Source organism: Salvia hispanica, chromosome 1, assembly GCF_023119035.1.
Source record: "Salvia hispanica cultivar TCC Black 2014 chromosome 1, UniMelb_Shisp_WGS_1.0, whole genome shotgun sequence".
NCBI classification, from domain to species: Eukaryota; Viridiplantae; Streptophyta; class Magnoliopsida; order Lamiales; family Lamiaceae; genus Salvia; species Salvia hispanica.
Window position 1 is genome coordinate 23,804,583 of NC_062965.1, and position 15,559 is coordinate 23,820,141.

Below are 15,559 nucleotides of genomic sequence, written 5' to 3' on the forward strand. Positions count from 1 at the left end.
CCTATTGTAAAAATTCACACCAAGCTGTATCCTACTGATATTGAGACAAATTAACAAACACATGGAATGCATAGACTATTTTCATCTTCACAAAAAGATTTCCCATTCCAAAACATGTCAATTAGCCACATTGCTGAATTGAAAACAACAACACAAAATTCAGTCAAATTCTAACATCTCCTAATCTAATTTATCTTGATCCATAAAAAAGAAAAAATTAATACACATACCTGCAACATCCTCTCCGTCATAAACGCCGCGGTGAACGGTGCCAAAAGTTCCCCGCGCCAGCACAGATTTGACCACGAATTTCGAGGCATCGATTTCCCAGTCTTGCCTCGCCGGAATCTCCCTCAATTCATCCTGCTGTTGCTGCTTCCCTCGATTCATCCATTCTGCCCTAATTAAAACATGAAATTACTGATCGCCGCTCTCTGGAGTCCTTACCGATCCTGCTTCTCAGATCCGGCGGTCGGATTTGATCAGAAAGCGATCACTAGCAGAATTTCAGCAGCAAAGCCAACAAGGTTTGGAGTTCTATCTATGGAACGTGAAGATGAAATCCTAATTAAAACATGAAATTACCATTCTATCCTTTCATATTAAATTAATCTAAAAATATTTATTGTGTGGCAAAATCTGGACCACTCATTTAATAAAAATGAGTGGCTGATATTGCATCTTATTTCTCAATTAGCATAAATAATCTCAATTGATCACAATCCTATATATATATATATATATATATATATATATATATATATATATATATATATATATTACCACCTTTTAAATTAAATTATTAGTATTTTATTCATAGAATCTAATATGTGAATCTAACTCATCGTTAGTACGAGAATTGAGTTACACACACGCGTTAATCATGCCCAACGCATACTTACATCAATAGTTCCTTCGCTTTTTCGTTAAACATTAAATTGTAACTGACATGTGTTTTTGTGTGCTATATTTAGTTTCGAAACTTATTTCTTTATATAATTTTTACTTGTATAATAAATTGTTATTGTGTATATTTGTGTGAGTTCGCAATTTTGAATTAGTATGAAAAGAAAATTAACCGTGTGATGCATCGCACAAGCGTGACACTATTTACAATAAATTTAAAGTTCCCTAGTTGAAAAATAGGTTGAAATAAGTAAACACATCCAGCCTATCTAAAAAATAAATAAACAACTCCAAAATCAGAAAAAATTGGACACAATTTTACATATATTTGCCACATAAATAAACCATCATTGTTGTTCTCATGTCTTCTTTGACAGCAGTGGCTCCAGATGACTGGTGTCGTCTCTGGACGAGGCAATCTCCCTCGTTCCAGACTCCAACAATGGGGACTGACTTGTGGAAAAATCGGTCAAGCTTTGCACCTTTTATAGACGGACTTGGACTGAATCGTGCACACGGACGAAGAGCCATTCTTGCCCTATTACTATTACATCGACCACCTCAGCTTTTGTCAGTAACAGTAGAAAGTATCGGGTTTGGATTCGAAATGGCTATCTGAAAAACACAGGAAAAGGATTTGGTCTGCGAATGAATCTCAATGATCATGAGATGCACTAACTTGAATGATTCGCTAACCTGGATGTTACGCGATGTGTATTGTTGGTACATGCAAGTCTTTTAGAGCTTGAACAACACTCGAGTCTATGTAAGTAGCTAAAATAAAAGACCAATGCAATTGATATTCATTGACTGACTGTGGATGAAGTATAAACGAGAAAGAAGTTGGAGATTGACTCACGAGCCATCTCAACAATGACATAATGGATGCCTGTGACCTCTGGGCCTCGTCTAATAGGTCCATCAACTACAATCTCAAATTTCCGGAGCCTAGAGAAAGAAAATAGGACAGCGCGGTTATAATAGAACACAAACATGATCAGTTTGATGTAGCTTATATTGGCAAAAATAGCCTATCAACCATCAACATGAACAATTAGAATCACGTTGTATGTATAAGCTTTGGGATACTGCTCTGTGTTTCTGTATACAGTTGTACCAGGTAAACAGCCCAAGACAGCTGCAAAAGAAATTATGTTTGGCTCTCAATGAATTGCACCAATTCACATGATCTAAGCACAGATAGTAAACGGGAAACACGGAAAAGGTGAACTACTTCAACGTCAACGACGACAAGTTATAAAGATCAGATAGAGTTACCAATATGTGGATTAGCTGATTCATGGACGACCAAAGCAAGTAAAACACCAGCAATGAGAAAAAAAATAGCAAGCTTAAGAAACTTAAACAACAGTTGTGTATTGACTATGATTCTCGAAGAAAGAGAGGTTCACAAAACCTTCAACACATCTTATTTAACAGATTGAAATTTCCAATGAGTGGTTATAGGAATGATGATAAAATGTCATGCTTTGGAGATACAAAGTTGAGTAAACACTTCTGAGATCATAAAACATGTACGCCTTATCTATGTTTCAAAAGTACAACTCACCAGTCCAATAACAGCAGAAATGACAATGGCGGCTACACCACACTGCAAAGAGAGACACAAAATGAAGGAGAGTAGAGAATGTTAGCAACAGAATATAATATAATATGCTGAAAGTGAACTATCAGCTCCATAGATATCTAAAATGTTTCAAACTACTTTATGTCTGATAAGAATTTTATGTCAAGGAAAGGAATTGTAGCAACAAGGGCCAACGGAAATCCAATGCAAAATGAGCATGAATATCGGTTCCATACACTACAAAAAAAAACGCTAATTACCAAGGGATTTCCTGACTACAAAATATCCATTTCCTGACTACAAAATATCCATTGGAATTTACCGATGGATTACCAAGGAATTTGTCACTGGTAATATTCCTGACGTTATTTCCAACATCTTCGTCACGGACTTTGTCAGTTTATTTTACCAACAGACGATTTCCGTGGGTAAAGCTATTATTTTTTAAAAATAATTATTTTATAAATCATTACCGAGGGACTAATGCCGTCGGGAAACTTAAAACTATCATATTTTAATAATCATTAATTTATGAATTAATTTCCGAGGGCCAATATCCGTGGGAAAATTAAAATGTTATATTTCATTTTTAAACATTAATTTCCGAGGGCCGATATCCGTGGGAAAATTAAAATACACAATTCTGCTTTTTACTTTAACCCTAGCTCTCTTTCTACCGTTTCGAGTTTCGACCGTTCTACCTCCTCACCTCAGTTCCGTGAAATCAAAGATTTCCATCTCCTCCAATCTGCGAAAATTGCTCGGTTCTATATCTCCAATCTATGAAAATTGCTCGGTTCCATATCTCCAATCTGTGAAAATTGCTCTGAAGCTGTGGTTTTTTCCCACACTGATTCTGTAGCGGTGATTTCTCTCTTCTTTTCCACATTTTTCGCAGATTTTTCTGCTTTAGGAATGTAGCTTGTGCATTGTGCATTTTATATCTTCTGATTTTTAGCAGAGTAGAAGGAGAGAATGTAGCTTGTGCATTTGCTTTAGAAATTCTCCACATTTTTCTGCTCTATTTGTGCATTTCTTTCTATCTCTCTGACTCTGTCAATTTTCGTCCATGAGTGTTGGTGTGCATTCCCCTCTTTTTAGATAGGTATTTTTAGGTTTGGTGGTTTAGCTTTTAGAGTGTAGGAATTAGGACACGATCCATTTTATTTATATCGATTAAGAAATATTCTTTTGAAATATAAAATAATATCATTATATGGATCAAAAATTATGAAAATATTTAATAATAAACATATGCAATAACACATTTGACAGTATAAAATTATGAGTTCAGTATAATTTGTTCAAAGAATTTGATATAAGAATAATTTAATTATATAATGATAGTATTGATAAATGTCCATGAAAATAGAAAAAATATATATATATAAAATGTAGTAAGTTTGAAAATAATTTTAGTATACATATCCATATTTTTAATATATATTACCACAATTTAAATAAAATTATTAATATTTTATTCATAGAATCTAAAATGTGCATTTAACTCATCATTATGACGAGAATGGAGCTTATTTTAACAAAGAACCTCATGCACATACGTTAATCATGCCCCAACGCATATATCAATAGTTTCTTCGTTTTTTTTTTCCTATTAAAAATTTAAACTATAGAAACTGACTTGTGTTTTGTGTGCAATTTTTAGTTTCAAAACTTATTTCACTGTATAATTTTACTTGTGTAATAAATTATTATTGTGTATATTTATGTGACTTCACAATTTTGAATTAGTAATGCACGGGCGTGATACTAGTTACAATAAATTTGAAGTTTCCGAGTTGAAAAGTAGGTTGAAATAAATAAACACATCCAAACCAACATCTCTATATGCTAAAAAAATTGGACATTTGCATACATTTGCCACGTAAATAAACCGTCGCTGTTCTCTTCTCAGGTCTTCTTTGACAGCAGAGGCTCCAGATGACTGGTGTTGTTTCTCGACGAGGCAATCTCCCTCGTTCCAGACTCCAGCTGAGACAGAGCAGCTTCTTCAGAGCTCTGCTTCAGTAGCCTGTTGAAGAGGCTTGATTTCTTCTCCAGCAATGGGGACTGACTCGTGGAAGAATTCGTTAAGGTTTGCACCTTCTGTAGACAGACTTGGACTGCATCGTGTACACGGACGAAGAACCATTCTCGGCCTATCAGATCGACCACCTCAGCTTTTGTCATTATCAGCAGAACGTCTCTGTTTGGATTGGAAATAGCTATCTAAAAAAACACAATAAAAAGGAATTGATAGACGAATGAATCTCAACGACCATGATCAGATATACACTAACTTGAATTATTTCTTACCTGGATGTTACGCGATACGTATTTGTGGTACAAGTCTTTTAGAGCTTGAACAGCACTCGAGTCTATGTAAGTTATAATAGAACACAAACATGATCAGTTTGACAGAATTGTCACCTATCTGTCTCCGATGTAGCTTATATTGGCAAAATAGATTGGAGCATCAACGCGAACAATTAGAATCCCGTTGCATGTATAAGCTTCGGGATACTGCTCTGTGTTTCTGTATACAGTTGTACCAGGTAAACGGCCCAAGACAGCTGCAAAAGAAATTATGTTTGGCTCTCAATGAATTGCACCAATTCACATGATCCAAGCCGAAGTTCACATGATCCATACATAATCCACTCAAGTTATAATCCAACACAAGCTACAATTCTTAAATTCAAGTGACAACCTAATAATACAGCTTCCATGATTCATTTAATGGAAATCAATCTAAAACGCGAAAAAAAACTCTGCTGAAGTTCTTGAATTAATTGAGAAAATCCATACTTTGATCAACTTGTGCATCACTCTGTAGCAGCAAATTCAAAGCCTCTAAGAGTTCTGCAAATTAAAACTGGATAGCACCAATTTTATTCACTTATAAAGAATCATATCTTTTGCTTGAATAACAATACAAGTAAAAAAAATAGCCCTATGAACTCACATGCTCCTTGACGTTGGCGCTCTCTCCTCTCTATCCTCATGATCCTACGTATCTTCGTCGTCATTCTTCTCCTCATTTCCTCATGATCATCTATATATCCATCATCATTTTTCTCATCCACACCCTCGCCTATCCTCAACATCAATGCCAATTTGTTGAGTTAAAAAAAAATAATCTTTACAAAAAGCTACTAACTGTCGTAATTGCTCCTCCATACTCCCTTTCAACTATTACTAAGAATCATATCTTTTGCGTAACTAATAGTACTACAAGTTAAAAAATGGCCATATGAACTCACACGCTCCTTGACGTTGGCGATCCTCCCTGTACCCTTATGATTATACGCATATTCGTCATCATTCTCTTCCTCATGATCATCCGTATAGTCATCATCATTTTTCTCATCTGCGACATCGCCTATATCCTCAACATTAATGTCAACATTTTAGTAGAAAATTAATAGATATTCATTTTATTACACCAAGCTACAAACTCTCTTAATTTGCTCCTCATTATTCACATACTTGCTTTTCTTCATTGCCAATACTATTTGAGGTAAACTGGACAACACATGTTTTAATACAATACTGGTAAAGTAAAAAAGTTGTCGATAAAGTATTAGCTGAAATTGAACAAATATGTGAGACATAAAATGTGGCTATAGTCATGTTACCAAAAATGAATTGGTTTAATTTTTGTGGGTAGACCAAAATGAATAAACATGAGTAGTGGTTGAGACACAAATGAATAATACCTTCGTCATCCTCTCCTCGATTGGTGATTTCTTCAACATTTGATTCCTCCGTGGCCGGATTAATGGACACAAATCGACCATATCCATACCTGATTTGGATACATAAATAAGATATGATTAATAAACACTTATTGAGACTAAGATATGATTTGATGTGCAGTTGGAAGACTAACCTTTCAAATTTGATAGTTGTCGGTTTCTCGTCAAAGGAAGAAGTAGAAGTAACACGAAGCGTATGCCAATAACCTATTTGTACTTCCATGGCCCAAGTCAAAGCTAAAGGATTGCAGTCCTCAAATTCTATCTCTAGGGTACCGTGGTCAAAAAGATGGGGTATCCGGATATTTTTAAATTTGTAGCAATGATTCATGCTTATGTGTCTAAGCTCGGGGAAGCTTCCGTATCTTGATCTCATTTGCACCAAATCACTTTCTTCAATTAGAAGAAACCTAAGACTCGGAAAATGATGATCTTTTATATTCCAATATGAACCCTGAAAGGCATAGGATCGCAATTTGAGAACTTCAAGATTTGGCAAAGGAGCAACAGCATTCATGTATTTCCATGGAAACCTGATAGGACCCCCGACTCACAGGCCCAAATGACCGACCCTCGAGCTGCAATGCCTAAGCCCAAGATCGCTCAACGAGTCCGACCCAAGCGAGCTCGGCAGAAACCGAGCAAGGATTACAACTTGAAGTAAAGCTTGCCGTGCAAGTCTTCTTTTTCCATATTTAATGTATTTATATTAGTTAATTAGTTAGAGAATATCTTCTCGGGTTTTCTTCTTGATTCTTTCCCGAGTCGTAGAGTCGAATCAAGCAGGGTCCGGATCCTATAAATACTAGGATCCATTAGAGGTCAAAATATCGAGAAGTATGAAATAAAATTCAATTCTCGAAGCCAAAAGCTTGACCTAGTTGCTGCTAGGTTTATTCCTTGTTTTTATCACGTTTTCATCACAAACAGGTGCTCTAATCTCTCTGATAGGGAATTGAACCCTATCAATTGGTGCTTCATTGATCTACTCTTCTCCCACACCTTCGATGGCGACGGAATTTGAGTATGCATCGTTCGCACGACAGCAAGATCCGGTTAACAAAAGAATTGAGGAAACCTTGGCCAAACTCACAGCCGATGTCACTGGCGCGCGAGTGAAAGAGCCGCCGGACCCATTCGCGACGCCTACGTTCAGTTGGTCGTTACCGCTTTCGGTCACGCACGCACCGATGGGTGTCAAGCCTTTTACCCTGCCACGCCTCCGTTTGGAACCACCACGTTTCGACGGAGAGAATGCCGTAGATTGGATCCGTCAGATTCAACAGTACTATAATCACCACTACACACCGCTAGATGATCGCCTTTATCTTATAAAATATTTATTCGATGAACCAGCATCAGATTGGATGGAGTATTCGATAAAATATTTATCTTATAAAACCCCATACCACTCAAATGCAACTTCTTCAAATTACGTGGCAACTTCAATGACCTTACTGGGAAAACATGACCCTTCTTGATAACTGGATTTGTGATACTGAGTTTGAGAGTCTCTAAGCTTTCAAGTGTTGAAATGCAATCGAAGCAACTCAAAAGATCGTTATGATCCTCGTAAGGCTTGAGCTCAATCTGTATTCCTAACTTCTTTATGTTAGGAATTCTTTGGGAGAGTTTGAAGAGAGTACAAATACTAGCATTCACCCCTACCAGAGTTGTGAGCTTTTCCAATGAAACACCATCAGATGGAGCTACAAGGCTTTTTCCCAATATCTCGATATGTTCTAACTCTTGCATGTCCCACACTTGTATTGGTACATACTCCCTTCGTTCCACAATAGTGGAGACGTTTCTTTTCGGCACGCGATTTAAGAGAAATTGTGTTAAGTAAAGAAAGAACAAAATAAGAAATGAAAAAGATAGAGAGATGAAGAGAGAACAAAGTAAGAGAGAGTAAAGTATGAAAGAAGAAATGTATTGACTTTTGCTAGAAAAGGAAATGCCTCCACTATAATGGAACGTACCAAAATTATAAAATGACTCCATTACTGCGGAACGGATGGAGTATAATGGAGCTCCACGACGTCTAATTTTCATATGTGGATGGATAATCAATACTCGAAGGTTGAAAAGTTTAGATATGGTCGAAGGTACTTCTCCATTGCAAGTTATAGCAAGGTACTTGAGCTGAACTAATGACAAAATTTCTATTGGGAAAGTATAGAAACGTTGTGTAAGAGCATCTATTTCCCTTAGTAACTTGAAACCGACATCTATAGGAATTGGATATTGGTGGTAAGGACCATAGCAAAGGAGAGAACGTGCGAAGGATGCACAATTCAATCTCACCGAGTCACGAAAGTCTTTGATTCCAAATAAAATGTTATTTTCGACACATAAGCCACGCTGGCCTTTTAGAACATCTTCTTCGGCATCAGTTAACTTATTTAAGACATGATAAAATTTGTTCTTACTAGCTTCTTCTCTACACACGTGGCGCCATGAAGAATGAAGCCAACAAGTTTTGAACTCAGTAACATCAAACTCATTACCAGATCTATCAAGGCTCTTCAAGATGCGTAAAACAAGGCTGTAGCTGTAAGCTAGCTCTTTCAGATACATACATCCCAATCGATATTCATTAACAGAAAGCAACCCCTCAGCCATGAGCATAATGATGATCTTGTAGGGGGCAGTGTGGTAATCTCGAGGGAAAACTCCCATAAACTGAAAAATCATTTTAAGAGGTTGAGGTAAGTAGTCATAACATGGAAAAAGTACCTCTGATATTTTATTATATGCATCCGTGAAGACTGAATTTCTCCTTTCTGCCACGTCATTCCAGTAGGCCAGGTCTCTATTCTGCTTGGAGATCGAAAGGATGCTAGCAACAGTGACGATCAAGAGAGGAAGACCTTCACAATGCTTGGCGATTTTGACAGCAACTTTGTGAAGTTGAGGAGGGCAAATCTCATCACCAAACACCTTCTCACATAGTAGTTCCATACTTTCATCTTCATTCAAGAAACGCACCTCATCCCCATAATCGCACCCATAATCATTCTTCAATTTTCGATGTCTGCCGGTAAGCAAGACATGAATACATCCATTTGGGATATCTTTAAAGTAATACATTCTATTCAAAGCTTCTTTGTCCCAGACATCATCCAACACAATGAGGCAATTCTTGCCACGCAATCTTTCTTTCAATCTGTAGTTTATCCATTGGTCTCCTTGAGTAATTCCACACAATTGAGCAAGAATGCCTTGCAAAATTTGACTGAACGGCTGAGGTACTCTGCCTACGGTCACCCACGCGCGACACTCAAACTTGCTATGAATTTCTTGATCGTTATAAATTTGCATGGCAAGAGTTGTCTTCCCAACACCTGCCATTCCATTTAGCCAGCGAAAACGAAACCGGTTGCGATCTCCCAAAAGAGTGGTTTTGAGTTGTTGAAATAGGTCAGAAAATCCAATCATCTTTGAGTTGGTTCCAGGGAAACCAATTGAGGAGGAAATGGGTTTGTCTTGAGGCATATTCTCTACTTCATAAATGTACTCCCTCTTCATATCCTCGAGCGTTTCGATCAATGAAAGAGCTTCGTGTTGCAGACTCTGCAGATCAATGGAGACTATCTCTGGAAGAATTTCGAGTTGAGAAGGAATCTGTTGAGTGAGAAGGGATTCCAATGAGTCTTCGAATTTCCAAATTGCATCTTTGATTCTTCCATCCAAAGCATTCACCTTCTTCCTGCTCCGGCTTGGCCTCGTCTTGTCCAATCTTTCCAGAATATATTGTTGCCAAGGCTCCAACTCACGTCTCACGATTTGTATGATTTGTTGAGAGCAATCATCATCAAGGCTAAAACGAGAACAACAGAGAATATTGTTTATTGTATTCATAAGAGAAGACGTAGCACCATAAGCCGTCATTTCTCCAATATGATGAGACTGATGTACTTGCAAATTTCAGAGCAGAGCTCAAATTATGAATGAATTTGATATTATGTTATTTGAGTGGTGGTGGAGAATGTGGCTGTGGCAGACATGTTTTATCCTAAAACCTTATCTGATGAGATCCTCCAGTAATCTACTGACACATGGCATATGATTATTTTATTGCCCGCATCACCTTTTTGGCATTTTCCCTTAGTTATTGTACAAGAATTAATAATCCACCTGAATATTGATTGAGCATCAAGCTTAAGAAACTAAAACAACAGCTGTGCTTGCATTGACTGTGATTCTTCGAAGAAAGAGGCTCACAAAACTCTCTACGCATCTTATTTAACAGATTGAAATTACCAATGGTTGGTTATACTTATAGGAATGATGATAAAACGAGAGCATTGGAGAATATTGTTGATTGTATTCCTAAGAGAAAGAACAGCACCGTAAGCCGTCATCTCTCTGATATGAAAGTTGGTGGCGGTGGTGGTGGAGTGTGGCAGAATAGTGGTTGAAGGAACAGAGTTGGAAAGGGTAAAACAATACTAAGTGATTTAGCAAATTGGAAATTTCAGTGAAGGGGTTGAGTAATGTCTGATCAAAGTTGTGATATATTATTATAATTGTCACTCCAATTTGGCCAGCTAACAAACTCATTATTGAATGTGTTATTATAATTGTCCGTGCAACTTGAAAATATTCAATGTGAGTTTGATCATGGCTTTTAGTCAAGTTAGGTTACTTAACTTATATTCTGTCCGTGAATGTTCCATGCAGATTTTCAAAGACGGAGGGAGTAGTATTCTAATACTAATGGTAATATAAAATGTCTAAATCTTAACAAATTTTTTGTACGATTTTTATTTTATTATACCTATTGTTATCAACGTACCTCAGCACGTACAAAATCTGTTTAAAAAGAAGCACCATTGAAAATGTGACCCACGGCTCAAACAACTTAGTAGACGTATTTAAATGACAAAAGTAGTTGAATCCAAGCATCTTTCACCTAACCAATTATTAAAACTTAGACAAAATTTCTTCGCCACAAGGTTCGTGGATTCATGAATCAAGGTAATATATACTTCCTCCGATCCGAAAATAAATGTCTCATATATGACCGTGCATATTTTAAGAAATAGTGAAAAAAATTAGTGAAATACTTGATTAACTAAATAATCAAACAAATGATGTTCAGTTAGCAGAAAACCAACCCTTCCCGAATGTAGCAATTTTGTCGGCACAACCAAAAGAAGAGGCTTAGGACAGATGAGACGATTAAACTCCAGAATCTGCATAAGATCAAGAATTGTAAAGTTGAAAACTCGAGGAAAGAATAGCAGGGGCTCATTTTCAATAAAATGTCCAATATGTACATCTAATAGAATTATAATAGACGTAAATGCAGAAAAATTGAACATAATATCACATTGTTTTTACCTTGCGTTGGAGAAGATGCGTCTCAAGAATCTAGCTTCCTGCCACATCAAGCTTTATACGACACGGCGTTTCACCATAGTATATATCCAAGCGGCACTCTTGCAAGGCTGCAACGAACGAAGTCCCTCTTCGTTAAAACGGCAATAGAAAGCATATTTTGAGCCATTATAATGTTCCTTGAGAAATCAGTTTCCCCATCGGTTTCCCGAGAGAATTTCCAATCAACCGCATACATGATCAATATTTGCAGGAAAAATAATTGACACATGAAGCATAAAATGTGAGTGCTCAACTAATACCTTCCCATGCTTGACCATATAAGATGGAAGAGAACCTGCCCCATGATAATCTACTTTGTCTCCGTATTTTGTAAGAGACCATATTGCATAACGAGTGCAGCGACATCTGCAGGTTTTTGGCGGCACTTCACTTCATTTGGAGCTCTTGATCACTCTCCTTGTGTCAACACTGAGCTCGAATTGTCCTCAGAGCACAACGAACCAGTGCAAGTCTGTTGGCGCCAATAACACAATATTCAGCACTGCCGAGCTCAGTAAGCAAATTGCTGCAAGAAATACATAAAACAAGTAAACATATTGAAAGCACAGCTATCTGAGCTAGATTAGAAGATGAGATGAAACTGACATCTGCAGTATGAAAACCACAGGTAGCAGTAAAGTTACGACACAATAGAATCAGTCATGCTCCTATTTAGCGTCCTCATGTGCTAAAGGTATTTCATCCGTTATTATTCCCCTATTTTTCATTTCAACGAATAGATGCTGAGCTATGTCAACATTCCCCTATTATTCCCCTATTATTCCGTGCGTCTAATCTTGAGAAATCCATCAATTAGGCATGTGTATGTAACAACATAAGGTGAGGCACCCTCCCTCATCATCTCTTGGAACAGATTCCATGCCTTCGTCATATCTCCATTCCGACAGAATGCAGCTATCATTGAGGTATACACATAGTTATCGAGATCTATGCCCTCAGAGTTCATTTCTCTGAATAACTTATATGCCTCTCCCACTCTTCCTGCAGAGACTAACACATTAAGCAGAATGGTTAATGTGATCACATCAGGACAAATCCCAACCTTCAACATTCTTGTATAAAATACTAAGGCCTTCCCCGGGCTCCCCTGCTTAGCAAGGCCGTCAATGAGGATGCTATAAATTACATCGTTAGCAGGAACAACCTCTGCTTCAGTAGCCGGTTGAAGAGGGACAGCAATTGTCAAAATCTCATATGCATGATTTGTTTTCAGGTGGTTTTAGCACTCTGCAATATCAACACAGTTTAAAGCCAGTAAAAACAAGGCCAATTGAACTCAAGAACAGGTAAGCACTTCCACATACAGCAGTACTAAAGGAGAAGAACAGTGTCTTCACTTTGTAGCAGCCAATTCAAAGCTTTAAAGAGTTCTCCTGCAAATCAAAACTGGATTTCTTCATCATTAGCTGATTCCTATGTACTCTCATGATCGGGCGTATATTTACCATTACTCTCTTCCTCCGTATCTTCATGATCGGGCGTATATTCATATTCACCGTTACTCTCGTCCTCCATATCCTCAGAATCAAACGAATGTACACCACCTTCCTCTTCATCTGCACCATCTTCGTTCACTACCAATACTATTGGTAGTGAACTAGACGACTACTAATTTTAGTACTATAAAATTGGTAAAGTAAAATAAAAAATAGTTAAAGCAATGTTAGCTGAAATTGAATACATATGTGAGACAGAAAATGTGGCTATAGCCATGTTACCAAAAATGAAATGGTTTAATTTTTGTGGTCAGACAAAAACATGACTATTGGTTGTGGGCGGGAGAGTATATAATGCCTTCGTCATCCTCTTCTCGATTGGCAATTTCTTCAACAACATTTGCTTCCTTCGTAGCCCGATTAATGAAGACAGGTCGACCATATCCATACCTGAAAATGGATACATAAATAATTGGAAGTTATTTCAACCTAAAATTAAGACAACGATATGATTTGCTTTGCAGTTAGAGGACTAACCTTTCAAATTTGATAGTTGTCGGTTTCTCATCAAAAAAAGAAGAGGAAGTAACACGAAGCGTAGCACCATAACCTGGTTGTAATTGGGTGGCCCAAGTCAAAGCTAAAGGATTGCAGTCCTCTAGTTCAATTTCTGTGATACCGTGGTTAAAAAGAGAAGGTATGCGGATTTTTTTAAGTTTGTAGCAATGTTTCAGGCTTAGGTTTCTAAGCTCGGGGAAGCTTTTGTATCTTGATTCCCATTGCACCAAATCACTTTCTTCAATTAGAAGAAACTTAAGACACGGAAAACGATAATCATCTATATTCCAATGTGAACCCTGAAAGGTGTAGGATCGCAATTTGAGAGCTTCAAGATTTGGCAAACAAACAATGCCATCCATGTATTTCCATGGAAATCCCATACCACTCAAATGTAACTTTTTTAAATTACATGGCAACGTCAGTGCCCCATCAATCACTGGGAAAACATTACCTTTCTTGATGACTGGATTCGTGATACTGAGTTTTAGAGTCCCTAAGGTTTCAAGCGTTGAAATGAAATCAAAGCAACTCAAAAAATCCTTATGATCCTCATAAGGTGTGAGCTCAATCTGTATTCCTAACTTCTTTATGTTAGGAATTCTTTGGGAGAGTTTCAAGATAGTGCAAATACTAGCATTCACCCCTACCAAAGTTGTGAGCTTTTCCAATGAAACAACATGAGATGGAGCTACAAGGCTTTTTCCCAATATCTCGATATGCTCTAACTCTTTCATGTCCCATATTTCCATCGGTACATATGATGGAGCTCCACGACGTCTAATTTTCATATGCGGATGGATAATCAAGACTCGAAGGTTGAAAAGTTTAGATATGGTTGAAGGTACTTCTCCATTGCAAGTTAGAGTAAGGTACTTTAGTTGGACTAGTGTAAGAATCTCTGTTGGAAAAGTATAAAAACGTTGTGTAAGGGCATCTATTTCCCTTAGCAACATGAAACCGACGTCTATATGGATTGGATATTGGTGGTAAGGACCATAGAAAAGGAGAGAACGTGCAAATGATGCACAGTTCAATCTCACTGAGTCACGAAAGTCTTTGATGCCAAATAAAATGTTATTTTCGACACATAAGCCGCGCTGACCTTTTAGAACTTCTTCTTCGGCATCAGTTAACTTATTTAAGACATGATAAAACTTGTTCAAACTAGCTTCTTCTCTACACACATGGCGCCACGAAGAATGAAGCCAACAACTTTTAAACTCAGCAACTTGAGACTCAAAATGATTTTTATCAACGCTCTTCAAGATACGTAAAACAAGCCTGTAGTCGTAAGCTAGCTCTTTCAGATACGTACATCCCGACTTATACCAGGAAAGCAACCCTTGAGCCATGAGCATAATGATGATCTTGGAAGTGGGGGTGTCGTAATCCCGAGGAAAAACTCCCATAAATAGAAAAATCATTTTAAGACGTTGAGGTAAGTAGTCGTAACTTGGGAAAAGTACCTTTGATATTTCATCAAATGCATCCTTGAAGACTGAATTTCTTCTTTCTGCCACTTCATTCCAGTAGACCATGTCTTTTTTCTGCTCGGATATTGAAATGATGCCGGCAACAGTGACGATCTTAAATTATGTATGAATATGATATGTTAAAGAAGAATGGAAATAATGTATCATGATTAGCAAATTTAATCTCAAATTTTGAAAAGTTAGCGAATTTAATCACTTTTTTAAAAGTCTTTATAGTGGAGTGGTGGTGGAGAATGTGGCAGTGGCAAACATGTTTTATCCTAAAACCTTATCTAATGAGATGATCCTCCAGTAATCTCCTGACACGTGGCATATGATTATTGTATTGCCCGCATCACCATAATGGCCTTTTCCCTTAGTTACATTATTACCATCATTATTATTATTGTACAAGAATTAATAATCCAC

At 37.3% G+C, this 15,559-nt stretch overlaps 2 protein-coding genes across 19 annotated transcripts; both read right to left on the reverse strand.

Moving 5' to 3' along the window:
- Positions 1–4,293: 4,293 nt before the first annotated feature.
- Positions 4,294–10,222, reverse strand: LOC125201294 (putative late blight resistance protein homolog R1B-12). Of its 10 annotated transcripts, none has more exons than XR_007172868.1 (7): positions 8,992–10,222; positions 6,387–6,706; positions 6,214–6,302; positions 5,758–5,864; positions 5,460–5,588; positions 5,303–5,369; positions 4,928–5,067 (listed from the first exon to the last, which is right to left on the reverse strand). XR_007172868.1 is itself a non-coding variant. In XM_048099345.1 (5 exons), the coding sequence occupies exons 1-5, from the start codon at positions 10,144–10,146 to the stop codon at positions 4,984–4,986; spliced, it is 1,755 nt and encodes a 584-aa protein (XP_047955302.1). In that variant the 5' UTR covers positions 10,147–10,222; the 3' UTR covers positions 4,846–4,983. The 10 variants fall into 10 exon arrangements, 2 of the variants coding, with proteins under 2 accessions (XP_047955302.1, XP_047955301.1); XR_007172867.1 differs by having other exon boundaries at positions 5,303–5,356; positions 5,758–5,876; XR_007172863.1 differs by having other exon boundaries at positions 5,758–5,876.
- A 927-nt stretch (positions 10,223–11,149) lies between these two features.
- Positions 11,150–15,239, reverse strand: LOC125200661 (putative late blight resistance protein homolog R1A-10). 9 transcript variants are annotated; one of them, XM_048098369.1, is made up of 7 exons: positions 13,635–15,239; positions 13,380–13,547; positions 13,107–13,258; positions 12,966–13,034; positions 11,901–12,888; positions 11,602–11,708; positions 11,150–11,453 (listed from the first exon to the last, which is right to left on the reverse strand). In XM_048098369.1, exons 1-2 carry the CDS (start codon positions 15,194–15,196, stop codon positions 13,424–13,426), a joined length of 1,686 nt encoding a protein of 561 aa, XP_047954326.1. In that variant the 5' UTR covers positions 15,197–15,239; the 3' UTR covers positions 11,150–11,453; positions 11,602–11,708; positions 11,901–12,888; positions 12,966–13,034; positions 13,107–13,258; positions 13,380–13,423. The 9 variants fall into 9 exon arrangements, with proteins under 9 accessions (XP_047954326.1, XP_047954325.1, XP_047954330.1 ...); XM_048098368.1 differs by having other exon boundaries at positions 12,966–13,047; XM_048098373.1 differs by having other exon boundaries at positions 11,901–12,651; positions 12,806–12,888; positions 12,966–13,258.
- Positions 15,240–15,559: the final 320 nt, after the last annotated feature.

Coding starts and splice junctions, on each gene's coding strand:
- LOC125200661 (XM_048098369.1), bottom strand. CDS start 15,196: ATGGTCTACTGGAATGAAGTGGCAGAAAGAAGAAATTCAGTCTTCAAG. Junction 13,548..13,634: donor ACAACTATCAAATTTGAAAG/GTTAGTCCTCTA, acceptor ATCCATTTTCAG/GTATGGATATGGTCGACCTG.
- LOC125201294 (XM_048099344.1), bottom strand. CDS start 10,146: ATGACGGCTTATGGTGCTACGTCTTCTCTTATGAATACAATAAACAAT. Junction 6,303..6,386: donor ACAACTATCAAATTTGAAAG/GTTAGTCTTCCA, acceptor TATCCAAATCAG/GTATGGATATGGTCGATTTG. Junction 5,877..6,213: donor TCGAGGAGAGGATGACGAAG/GTATTATTCATT, acceptor TTGAGGATATAG/GCGATGTCGCAGATGAGAAA.